The sequence below is a fragment of the Sturnira hondurensis genome, unplaced genomic scaffold (assembly GCF_014824575.4).
Source record: "Sturnira hondurensis isolate 20B ecotype Veracruz unplaced genomic scaffold, ASM1482457v3 Scaffold0002638, whole genome shotgun sequence".
In the NCBI taxonomy this organism is placed as follows: domain Eukaryota; kingdom Metazoa; phylum Chordata; class Mammalia; order Chiroptera; family Phyllostomidae; genus Sturnira; species Sturnira hondurensis.
The window spans coordinates 11,855,765-11,868,089 of record NW_028075269.1 but is presented as its reverse complement, the minus strand read 5'-3'; the positions used below and the strand labels follow the sequence as shown (position 1 = coordinate 11,868,089).

At 46.2% G+C, this 12,325-nt stretch overlaps 1 protein-coding gene across 10 annotated transcripts in view; it reads right to left on the bottom strand.

Moving 5' to 3' along the window:
* The window catches only part of CD44 (CD44 molecule (IN blood group)), an 85,669-nt gene that overhangs the window by 44,122 nt on the left and 29,222 nt on the right, over window positions 1-12,325 (bottom strand). For all 10 annotated transcript variants that reach the window (XM_037040496.1, XM_037040500.1, XM_037040498.1 and 7 more), the window contains exons 2-3: window positions 5,257-5,422; window positions 1,576-1,709 (exon numbers count right to left, since the gene is read on the bottom strand). In XM_037040496.1, coding sequence (XP_036896391.1) covers window positions 1,576-1,709; window positions 5,257-5,422 — 300 coding nt within the window. The remainder of the gene's footprint in view (window positions 1-1,575; window positions 1,710-5,256; window positions 5,423-12,325) is intronic.

Sequence of the window (12,325 nt, the reverse complement as noted above, 5' to 3'; positions counted from 1 at the left end):
GGGCCACGCACTGTGTAGTGTCAGCTGGACTCTCCCACTTTCGGTCACCCTCCATTCGTGTTCTCCATTCATACAACAGGGAGGACTAAACATTCTACAGTTTTCTCCCTCCTTTGAGTGTCCCTCCATAGGGTTAGTGACCTGTATGTATTTTTGGTCGCTCCACTCCAACTAACCAGCCCTGATCATTTCTCCTTCTCCTTCTTCACTCCAGTCTTCCCCTCGGAATTCTCCCTGTGATCCCCACCGCTCACGCAACAGTAGGTGGGTGGTGTATCCTAAAGCTATCGGTGTAATCTTACAATTTCTTTGATGTCCCTACTTTAGCTTAAAAGTCCGTGCAGATTTTATATCCTACTACCATATATAATACCTGTGTTTGTCTCATAAAAACAATGCCTTAAGCTATCATATAATAACATCTGTGTTTGTCTTATACAGAAAATGTCTTAAGTCACTTTCCAGCTAATTTAAAGACAGGAAGGGCATCCTTAAGGAAAACTGGTATGCCAGGTAGAAGTGTCAAGTTTACCTTGTGGCTTTAGCTTCCCCTTCAAACAATCTCAAACTCTGAGGCACAACAGAAGGCTCAGTTTGAGAAGTAAAACATTTGATTGTTGGCATTCAAAAAATTGACATTTATGTGTTTGACCTTTCTCAAAAGACCCTGAAGATTCATGATGCATAGGGTTTTTTAGTTTCTATGGGGTCCGAATTAGACCTGTAAGCATGTGTTTCTAGGCCAGTGGTTGGAAGTAAGTCCCTTAGACAGGGAGGAGGCCTGGCCGGCAGCCAGCCTGCAGATCTTAACTTGGCTTTCTTGTTCTCTAGTTGCTGGGCTCTCCATTGTTGAGTAGGGACTCTCGACAAGGTCAAAGGCCTACCATATATCCTCCCAACGGTCTCTCAACATGTAATAAATACCTCTAAGTTAAGCCATTTGACTTGAACCCCAATGCTATCATTAGAGTCATGTCCCTCCCCTCTCCAAAACCCTGCCATGACTTCCCATCACACTGAGAATAAAATCCAAACTCTCCACCATGGCCTCTGAACCCTTATGTGATCTGGTACCTACTTACCTCTCTGACTTCATTCCCTGGCATTCTTTCCTCTGAGCACTGGGCTTTATTCACCTGGGCCTCCCTGCTGTTCCTGGCACAGGCCAAGGTGCTCCTGCATGCCTGGCTTTGTACCGGCCACCCACTCTGCTCAGGACTTTCTCTCACCTTTTGCTCAGGGCTCTCTTCAGTACCCCTTCTCTCTCTCTGACCACCATCCCAGACGAAAGCATCTCTAGTACTCTGAAGCCTCTTGTCCTGCTTTCCTTTTTATAGTTATTGTCTCACTCTCATATAAGGTATTTAATACTCACTGGTTTCCTGTTGGCCTCCCCAACTTAGCAGGTATGTAGTCCAGAGACAGAAATCTTGTCTCTGCTGTAGAGATAGTCAGTGAGCCTCTGGAAGCTACATGAAGGCTCACTGAAGCTGAAAGTGAACCACTCTGGGCCACGCTGCCACAGGCTTGCCTGCCAAAAGCCACCCAGAACACAAAGACAATTGTGGAACCAACCTGAAGCATTGAAGCAATACGTGTCATACTGGGAGGTGTTGGAGGGGAGGATGTACACCCCCGTGTGGTTTGCAGCACAGATGGAGTTGGGGTGGATCCGGGGGATCACCACGTGCCCTTCTATGAACCCGTACCTGCAAAAAAAACCACCAGCAGTTATCCCCCTGGAGGGTCATGACAGGTATTGGTCACATTCCATCAAACGACATGTCAGGCCGTGCAATGCCTCATTTCACTCACCCCGAGGGGCGTTAGAAGTTTCAACCACCGAGTCATGTGAAGTCTAAAAATAACAGCGGAGGAAGAGTGAAAGGGATCAGCAGTGCTGATAGAGATCATTCCATGGAGGGCTCTATAAGAGCTTCTTTAAAAAAAAAAAAAAAGATTCACGAAAGGAAAATATTTGTTTCAAATAAAAGTTGTGGTCAAGTCAGTTTGAACAAGAAGAAGGAAGCCCGAGTCACAGAAGAGGAAAGATGATCACTTTATGATGTGAGAGTCACTCTGGTTCCCCAGTACCTTCATAGTTTTCACAAAACACGTAAAATGACCAGCTCCCATAAGACAGAACTAGGTGGTCCTTCATTTCATTCCTCAAACGTCAAACCCGTCCTCTTTCCCATCTCGAAACTTCCCTCCCTGCCTCACTTTTTTCTGCGATTCCTTCACTCCAGATTCCCTTACTCTAAACACGAAGCCTTGTTCATGTGCCAGATACGAGAGCATTTTGCCGCTTGAGCATCCCAGGCATCATTTCATTGCCAGTGGACGTAAACTGACCATCATTAAAATAGGAGTAATCATGATTAATAAGTCGATAGCAATGCCTAATTTCACTCCAGGATTTTCCAGAAGCAGCACAGCCAGGAAGCACTTACGCCCCTCGGCCCCACCAAGGTGTTTCTGGGAGTGTGTTGGAGCTGGAGGCCCTGCCAGGTACAACATACAGCACCCAGTGCCTTCTGCCAGCGGCACAGTGGCTAAAGATTCACTTACTGCACAATGTCTCTGGAGTATAAAGGATTCAAAAAAAAAAGAGAGAGATGTGGACTGAGAAAATACCATTTGCAAGGGATGAGGTGGTGGCAGGGGAAGGGCAGAAAGGGAGAAACTAAATCCAGCAGGTTTCTGAAAAATGCAAAGCTGGCTAAAATGCACAATCCTTTTAATCTCCCCTGCCAGGGGCAACCATAGTGCGTTGCCCTGCCAGGTCCCTGCAAATGGCTCTGAGTGTGAAATTCTGATGTACTAAAACTCATTAATGTCTGTGTCGCAATTGTAGCCTGCATGACTAATTCCTCATCTAAACCGACTGTCTGTTCTTCCAAAGACTCCTTAGCTTGGTGAGGGGAGGGGTGGCAGTTACTCGTTCCTAAGTACCGTATATCTGAGAATTGCTACTAATCAGGGTGAGGCAGACAGAGAGAGTAGCTGTTAAGGTTCCATCACAGCCTGAGACTCTGCCATCTGTCTCATGGCAGATAGCTGATTCATAGCTACAAGTGAAATTATGGAAATGAGTTTTGCAACACTTAACACCAGCTATGGAGGCAACGGCAGGTTTCTTTGGCATAGTTCTTCTTCTCCTTTTTTTTTTTTTTTTTTAAAGAATAGTACTCCTTGGTAGGCCTACACTCCATCCCACCCTCACCGCATGCATCCAGTCTGCATAACACTGACAATCTAGATTCTAGAATCTTCGTTCCCTTAGAATCTGCACTCCCTTTTTAAGTTATTCCTGAGTTTTGCCACATCAGGTCGCCAGCCAGTTTCTGGTGTCGCACTGTACAGAGGTTGGGGACATTAAAATTTATATGTGTGTGCACCACACGAAGAGGTTGCTGCTCACAGGGAGAAAAGAAATACTCAGCAAACCCACATGTCACACTTGCATCTCCCTTTTGCTCTCAGTCCTTCTGAGAAGCTTGGTCATTAAAATCTTGCCCTGGGCTCAGATGAAGCAGGACCTGAATGAGGACTCCTCCCCCTGCAAGCAATACGGCCCACGGTGAACTAGGGAACTTCCCTAAACTTCACTTGCTTCATCCATAAGTGGGGTAATCTAATCGACCATGGTGCCCTTTGAGGGTTAAGCAAGGGTTGTGAGCAAGGGCCCAGCATCTACGTACTTGATGATTGACCAATGGAAATAGTAAAAACTTCCCTTTTCTCAGCATAGGAGAAGATTCCTGTACTTTGCACTTTTTTTTTTCACAATCAAAACTCAGCTTACCAAACTCACTTTCTTGCTGGATTTTAAAAAACTTATTTTATTTATTTATCTATCCTGTTGTTCAAGTACAAGTTACTGACCCAGCGAGTGCCTATTTCCAAGGCATAAACAACTAGCCTTGGAAACAGAATCAAAGAACCTGCTAACTGGCCTCCCTTCGCTGCAGACTACAGTTCAGGGTGAGCAGCTACCAGAGCCACCTCCCTTTCTCTGATCCTTTTATGCTCTGGCAGACCTAGCTCTGAACCCATACAGAAGTCTTACTCAGCTGCTGTTTGTCTTAGAGCACTGCTGTGTGACAGAACTTTCTGTTATTGTGGAAACGGTCTGTAATCAATGTTGCCCCATACAGGAGCCGCTAGCCATTTGTGGCTAGTTGATATGTGGCTACTGTGTTATTGAAGAATCAAGGTCTCAGTTTCACTTAATGAAGTGTAGCTCGCCATACTTGACTAGTGGGTACCGTACTAGACCTCAGGGTTTCCCTTTTCCCTTTCAGCAAGAGCCTGGGCTGCCGTTCGTAAAGTGGGTACCTCACTCTCTAACCAAGGATGAGGGGAAGATGTATTTACTGTTCCTAATGACGTCATGTTACAAAAGCACAGAGAGGGTAGCATGGGCTGGGATGGAAATTTAGCAGTTGCTCAGAGGACTCAGAGAGCTGCTAGTGAAAACACACCAAACCATACACTTCGCTGTGGTTGTCACCCCTACTTGCTCTTAAAGTGCACCATTCACCCTGGGGCCATCGGAAACTCAAAAAAAAAAAAAAACCCATAAAAGTCCATTGCCTGCTGTGATTGTCCTCCAGTAGAAGGGCTCAAAGAAAGCACCACAGGGCTGGTGATATCCCATATCCACAGAAGCTCTCAGAAAGCCGTTCTGAGTCTCTCCCATCATTCCCCAATCACCAGTGATTTGTCTGAATAATTTTCATATCCACCTTTTTGTAGCCCCCTCAAACAAAAGCAACATAGAAGAGAATCAAAAAAACAGAGAGAGTGAGAACCAGAGAGAGAGAGTTGTTTGAAAAATCTGCTTTAAGCCAAGTCTGCAGGGCCAAGACTCCCAGCACTTAGTTGTTTTAAACACTGTTATTTGGCATGTGTTTCCTTGTGGTTCCGACAATAATATTGCACTTTTTCTTCAAAGCCAGGAGAGTGCTTTGGGGAAGCACTTCAGACAGGAAGATTCCAGAGGCTGACCCTTAATAGCCTCCTCTGGGCAACCCCACTATGATTCACAATGTGTCTTTAGAAGACTTTAAATTTCAGCTGCCCTACAGGTTCCAGTGGACCTTACCAAGTTGATAGGTGAGTGCGATAGGCAATCATCCAATCAGCTGTCAGGGAGGAGCCTTCTCAGCACTAAGCCCTGTCCCTGGCCCCGCCCCCCGCCCCCCCTCCCCGCCCTCACCCCAGGCCCTTGGACCCCTGCTGGTCTCTCACCTGCAAGTCTCAAACCCAGCTCTCCGAGCTTCCTCCATCTGGGCCATCGTGGGCAGGGTGCAATTGAAAGCCGCGCAGAGGTCAGCAGCCTCTGTCCTGGAGATGCTGTAGCGACCATTTTTCTCCACGTGGAATACACCTGAGTATCGGCAGGTTACATTCAGATCTGTGGGATGGAACAGAAATGTTAAGGTTCTTTTGCATGAATAATCTGGAAGGGGTAGGAAGTTTGTTTTTGAGCAGCCTCATTTAAAAGCCAAATAAACTTCTCTACTGGCCAGAGCCTTCCATAATTGCTCCAACATTCCAAAGCACCATTACTGTAAACTCAAACCTGGGATGAGACACAGTCACGAAGCCTCACTCTTACTATGCCTCCATCCATTGCCGCACAACAAAGTTTTTTAAAAGCATAGGATTGGGAACCGCTCCTGACCAGTCTGGGTTTGGCGCTGTCCAGTTGAAATCCACTTTTGCTCAAATAAACTCTTAAAATGTTTAGTAAGTCCCAGTTTGTCTTTTACCACCTGCAAAATGGTACAGCCACGACAAAACTCAGCATTCTCTCCCTATATGACTCAGCGATCTCGCTCCTCGCTACTTGCCCTGGGGAGCTGAGAGCTCATATCCACCCGCTCAAAAACCTGCACGCAAATGCTTATAGCAGCTTTACTCATAATTGTCCAAATTTGGAAGCAACCAAGAGATCTCTCAGTAGGTAAATGAATAAATTTTAAATAGAAAAAAATTAGAAGTATATGATTTGTTTCTGACTAGTAAAGCAATACAAACTTGTGGAAAACTTACAAAATTCTAGAAAGTAATGAAAAAAAAAGCAAGTCCATCACTAAGAAACTACAGCTACCATTTTAAACATTTTGCTGTATCTTTTTTCGGTTTGTTTTCTGAACGTGTGTATGTGTGTTTCTAGTTAAAATGATACTAAATATACAGTTTTAGATTTGGGAGCCTTCCTCCCCCCCCACCCCCCACCCCCGCCTTAATCTTATATTATGAGCATTTTCCCACAATCCTGTGGTGTTGCCCCCTGGCTCATAACCTCCAGTGGCTCCTGCTTGCACCCAGAATAAATGTCCTTATCACAGCTGATAAGATCTACAAGATCTGGCTCCTATCTCCCTCTCTAGCCTTTAAGTAGCTCATTCAGCCCCAGGTACAAAGCTTCCCTTCAGTTGTTTTGGGCATTCTGGGCTCTTTCCCACCTTAGAACATTTGTATCTGCCTTTCCCACTGTCTAGAATGTTCTGTCCTCCATCCTTACATTCTTTCTTGTCAACTTCACACCACCTCCTCTCAGAGTCCTTCCCTGAGCACCCTCATCACACTTGCGGAGTCTCCCTCCGCTCACCTTGCGTTTGCACCTTCAACAGCAATTTATTTATTTGTTTATACAGTTAATTATCCTCCATCTGCCCTTTCTGTGAGGAAAACACACACACAAAAATAAAGCAAAGGCCTTTTAGTGGTTTACAGCTGATTTTAATGCTCACGACAATACCTGACAGATGCTCAGTGAATGTTGTTGAGTAAATAAATGACTCATTGGAATTTCTTGAAAAACATACTTTAACTTCTTGACAGATCAACCCAAGACCTGTTGCTTGCTCCCAAGAGTTAATGGCATTTAACATGAAGCCTAACCGCTGCCCACTGGTGAAAGAGTGATTTAATTCAAGGACTTCTGTGAGTTTTGCAGACATTAATCTGAAATCTCAATGAGGAGCTGAAAAATCCTCTGGTTCTACAGGATCCTCTGTAACAATCTCAAACGTCTTAAGAGACCTCCATTGAAAATTCTTTTCTTTTTCTTTCTGGGACTGTATTATCCCCGTTTGCACTGGAGTTCGCTCCAACACAACAGGGTCACATTATTGAAACTGTCCTGGTGAAGTCTAATTCCTCCTGAGCACTTCCTTGAGCCCCAAAGACAGTCCTTCCCCAAGGATGCTTACTGACAGTTCTCAGGCGCCCACCACAGGGTGGGCCACTTGCCAGGCCAGGCAGCGCTCTGTCCGTTGTGAGCCAGGTCTGGATCCAGACAGACCTGGCGTTCCACAGACTCCTGTGGGAGGTAGTCAGAAAGATCCTGTTCATTTATCAACAAGAAAACTGAGACTCGGAGAACTGAGCTGCCCAAGAAGGTGAGGATGTCTGCCCAAAGGCTGTAGTCGACCCCCCGAATCTCAAATGCTGGATCTGCAGCACTGAGCCAATAGCCCGAGAATCAGAAACCTGCTACGGCATTGTCCCTGGGTGCCCAGAACCTTTAGGGCGTCAGTTTCCTGATGAACTGTGCCCACCGTTGGTGAGCATCAGTTTCCACCAACTGTGTTGCATCAGTTTCCAAGAACCCTAAGAGGTGAATTTAATGTATGTATGTACATATTATTTATAGGTAAAAGGAAATATCAAAGCTCAGAAAATCAAACAACTTTCCAAGTCTGCCCAGCTAGTAAGTGGCGGGGGTGGAATTTCATCTTAGGCTTGTTTAATGCCAGACCCGGGTTCCAAACCAGTTTGCTATTCACCCTCAGTTCCTCTTGTATTAGTAGAGGAGGATTTCACTCTAAAGGGGAGAGACACACCTAACCTGCTGGGACATCAGAACAAAGAGAAGGCCGGTATGATTGAGTTGTACAGGCAACGAACAGCTTCCTCCTTTCTGAGCAGGAAGCAGGTTCCAAGCAGAAGAAAACAGAGGCAGACAAATGCAAAATGAGATGCTATGAGAGCTGTTGAACTTCACTATGTTCGCTATGGAACATAGTGAAAGAAAAGGCAAGAAATGGAGCTTTGAAAAGACACGAGCCCATATGAGCTGGTCTTCTTTTCCTTTGTTTGCCTCGTTAGCACGTCGGTGCTCTAAAAAAGCATCGGAAGTAGGTGAGATGGAGGAAATGGGTTTTTGCGCGAGATTAATTCCTTTCGGGGTGGAGAATGCTGTGCTTCTCAAACAGCCACACAGCCCGGGGCTGATGACGCAGGGGAGCACAGAGGAGGGATGTGCACGAGGCCGTTTTGAAATACTGTTTGTTTTTACTGACGTTTTCAGCTTTGACCTCTGTCAGCCAATCTTAGCAAAGGGAAACTGTCACTCTGGGTGGCAGCCCTTCTGGGGTGGCAGCCCATTTGGGGCTCTGCTTGTCTAGCCTACAAAAGAAAAACAACCTCCCCCCAGTCAGCTCCTTAGAGGCAGGCTGATGGGGGAGAGCCTTCAGCAGAGAGCAGGACAGGCCAGCTGCCTGTCAGTGCTCAGCCAGGTGGCTTCTGTCACTCCCAGGTTAAAAATAAAGTCTGAGGCATGGACGTGGCTTGGTGCTCAAAGGCAGTTTCAGTCTTACTAAAATTAATGCTACTTTGCTCCGCAGGCACACAGATTTGCAAATGCAGTAGAAACCAATTCAGGCCGAGACTTTCGAACAAAAGCCTTTGTGCCACAGTCAACGTAACTTTATAGAAACACACGCATGCGTTGTGTGTGTGTGTCTGTATGTGTGTGTGCAAGTAGAAGGGTGTGGTTGTGTGTGTTCTGCTCAGCCAAGAGAGGAAAAAATAGGTAAACTCATCCTTCCGCCTTCCTAGACTTCAAGGCTTAAACGGGGCCTGACACACAGTAGGTGCCAGGCAAGGGCTGCCAAATGAATGCAGGAATTCTGTGCAATGTGAAAATTCCACAGCATGTATTTATCTTCATCTCACGGGAAAAGTCCACTTCCTAATCCCGTAGCATCCAGCCAGCTGCAGTTGCAGAGATGGTGTCAAAACTTCATTTCAGGTCAACTGTCCCATGAGTGTTCACAGTTCTTTCTCCCTGGGTCCCTTGTACCTTAAAAGGGACCGAGCCTTCAGGGCGTGTACCCTTCAAGCCCTGATAATGACTTTCCAATGGGCTTTCTCAACAGTAATGCAAACCAAAACTATTACCTGAAAGGGTATTAATATACCAATGGCAATAATAGTGAGTAACACATATTATGCACTTACTATGTATGTGCCAGGCACTACTCTAAGCACTTTATAAGTAATAATTCACTTCACCCTAAAATCGACCCTACAAAATGGGTAATCTTATTATCCTCACTTTGCAGATACAGGAACCGAGGCACAACAGAAGGTAAGAAGCACGCTCATGTTCCAAGAGCTAGTAATGATGGAGCCAGGATTCACACCCAGGCAGCCTGGCACCAAGAGCCCAGAGGCTTATCCACTAGGCTACTACTCCTAACCCTGAATTAAGTCATTTTTTATGACCTCTCAATATCCCCAATGTATAGCTGCTAATATTGGCAAAGTGAGAGTAAGGCTGAGGTGTGAGTAGCCACGGAACACAGACCGCTGGAGAGCACCGGCGTCTATGGTCCTGGTACCAGCCACACAGCAACCCCCTTCGGACACACAGGACTCGTGAGATGTCTGTATGGCTCTCCCAAGACACAGAGGCCCCTGTGATTAGGGATCTGCTGTGACTCAAGAGGCTAATAGCAACTGGCTGTTGCATCTTTCAAACAAGCCTTTCCAACTGGAAATAAATCAAGAACTGTTTCCGTTGAGCCCTCTGGTCTCAATAAATCTGTATAACGTAATAAATAAACTGTCCAAGTTCCTCCCTCTGAGAGACCCAGAGGGCAACATCAACCGTTTGAGGACACTTTTAGATTCAGGGTGGAGCTTCTCTGGAGAGAGAAATGCCACCCAGCACATCAGGGTTGCCAGGAAGACAGAGGGGCCATGGGTCCAGCACTGGGGGAGAGCTTCACCCACGTGGGAAGAGGTCTATCAGTATGACCTGTTTGGGAGATTTTTTTAAAAGGAGCTCTCTGAAAGAGTATCTTCTTGTTTGACCTACTCTGGCACCAAACTCACATGAAGGCTGGGACACTCGTTCAGGGTTCTAACCTCTGTGCTCTGCTTCCGGGTGTGGCAGGTTCTGGGTAAATGCATTCTTGCTTGGATAAACCATCGCTGACCCAGGGTGCCATTCATTCTAACTTCACTTTCCACCAAGCCTCAGGTCAAGGAAAACAGATCTTTTTAGTAAAATCACTCCAACAGGTTTCAAAGCTTAGCCTGCATTGCAGGGCCTGAGGTGAACAGCTTCTTGGTTTGCCCTAGTCATTTCCCGAGCAGTAGAAAATCCCAAGGTCTGCTGGGAGGGGAGCACTGTGCAATTTTCACCCAACTCACCATTATCTACATCTCCCCACACCTTCTGGAGGGGTGAGTGGGGGTGGGGTGTCACACAGCTGCCTAGCAATGGAGGTTTTCGACCTGGAATTTACAAGCTGATCTTCAGGGGGCCTATAAACCTGTGAAATTATGCGCAAGACTTTGTGTGTAATGAACACAGTGTGTGCTTGCATGCTTGTATGTGTGCGTGTGTGTGTAACTGTTTTGGAACAATGTCCCTGGGTTTCATTAATTTCTTAAAGAAGTCTGTGACACAAACACATAAAGAATTACAAAGATTATGCTCTCCAAGTTCTCCTCAGCAATCAAATTCCCGGATTCTGAAGTTTTGGAACTTCCCTGTGGGTTTCATGAGGGACAGACAGTCTCTCATTCACAGTCTCTCCCTCGTCACTGTGTCCCCAGTACCCAGCACAGTATGGCACAAGTAGGCGCGTGTTGAATGCGTGAATGAATGAATGAATGAATGACTATTCTCTTTCTCCCCCTGCCTTGACAGGACAAACAGACTGGTGGAGGGCAAAAAGAGCCCCTCCCAGCTCCATTCCCCATATCAGGTCTGAAGAATTGCCAGCTGGGCCTTGTTGAAAATTCCCTACAAGACACTTAAAATGTCTTTAACCAGAAGCATGTGCTTCTGAGAAACTTTGCTGTTTTCCCTGGAAACAAATGGTTCAGCCCTGACTGCTATGGCTCAGCTGGCTGGGTGTCATCCCGTAAAGTGAAAAGTCACTGGTTCGATTCCCAGTCAGGGCACATGCTTGGGTTGCAGGTTTGGTCCCTGATTAAGGGCAAGCATGCAAGAGGTAACGTTCCTCCCTCGTGTGGATGTTCCTCTCCCACTCTTTCTCCCTCCCTTCCCATCGCCCTAAAAATAAATAAATAAAATCTTTCTTTAAAGAAACAAATGTTTCAAGACCAACGTTCTGTTTCGTAACTGGCTTCATCCAAATTTTAGAAACATCATCTCCGCGATGGGCACAGCCTCTATGCATCCTGTCATGGAGTCATTTCTGAGGCCAGATCTCCTGAGAGAGGATGCCAGTCACAACGTGTCTCGCGTGAGAATCACATGAGGACCACCAGAAGACGATCTGCCGTCACGCTGTGCCAAGAGACCCACAGCTCTGCAAACCAGACTTCTCTGGATGGTCCAAAATGAATTAACTTATATTCCAACACGAGCCACCCAGATGTGTCTGGACCCTATTTGTCATCTCCTCAAGAGGGATGTGGCAGTCAGGTTTTTCCCGACCGATTTGGTCCCCGAGGAGGCCACGTGTCTGGGGAAGTTGGATTTTTGTTTGTCTTTTGTTTGTTTGTTCATTCTGAAGATGGGAATAAAGCCAGTTCCTGAGACGTAATGACTTGTGCCATTCCCACCGCTGTGATGTAACAGGGAGCACTCACCTAGCACCTACTCTGGGCCATATGGGGTTTTCAACATTTTATGTGCGAGAATTCGCTTCATCCTCACAACAACTGTATGTGACAGACCCTTTCATTTTCTCCATTTTTCCGCAGGAGGTAACTTGATTTGTTGAGAGACCTGAGTGACCTGGGCTAGTAAGATGTGGACTGGATTTCAGACTGGGTGGGCTGGATGGTCACACCACAGTGTTAAATTGGGCATGGGGCAGGTGCTACAACTATAGGAAATCCACTTTTTCTCCAGTTTTTCTGGTTTTTAAAGTGTGGAAAGGTGAGCATTAAAAGAGAGCTCTGGTGAGAGGAATTTGAGCTTACTAAATATCATTTTAAGATCAGAGTTCTCTTGATACCAGACCATAAGGCTTAAAAGAGCAGGGCCCTTTGCCCAAGAACTTGTTAAGGCTTCAGGGGGAAACCCTCACTGATGGCA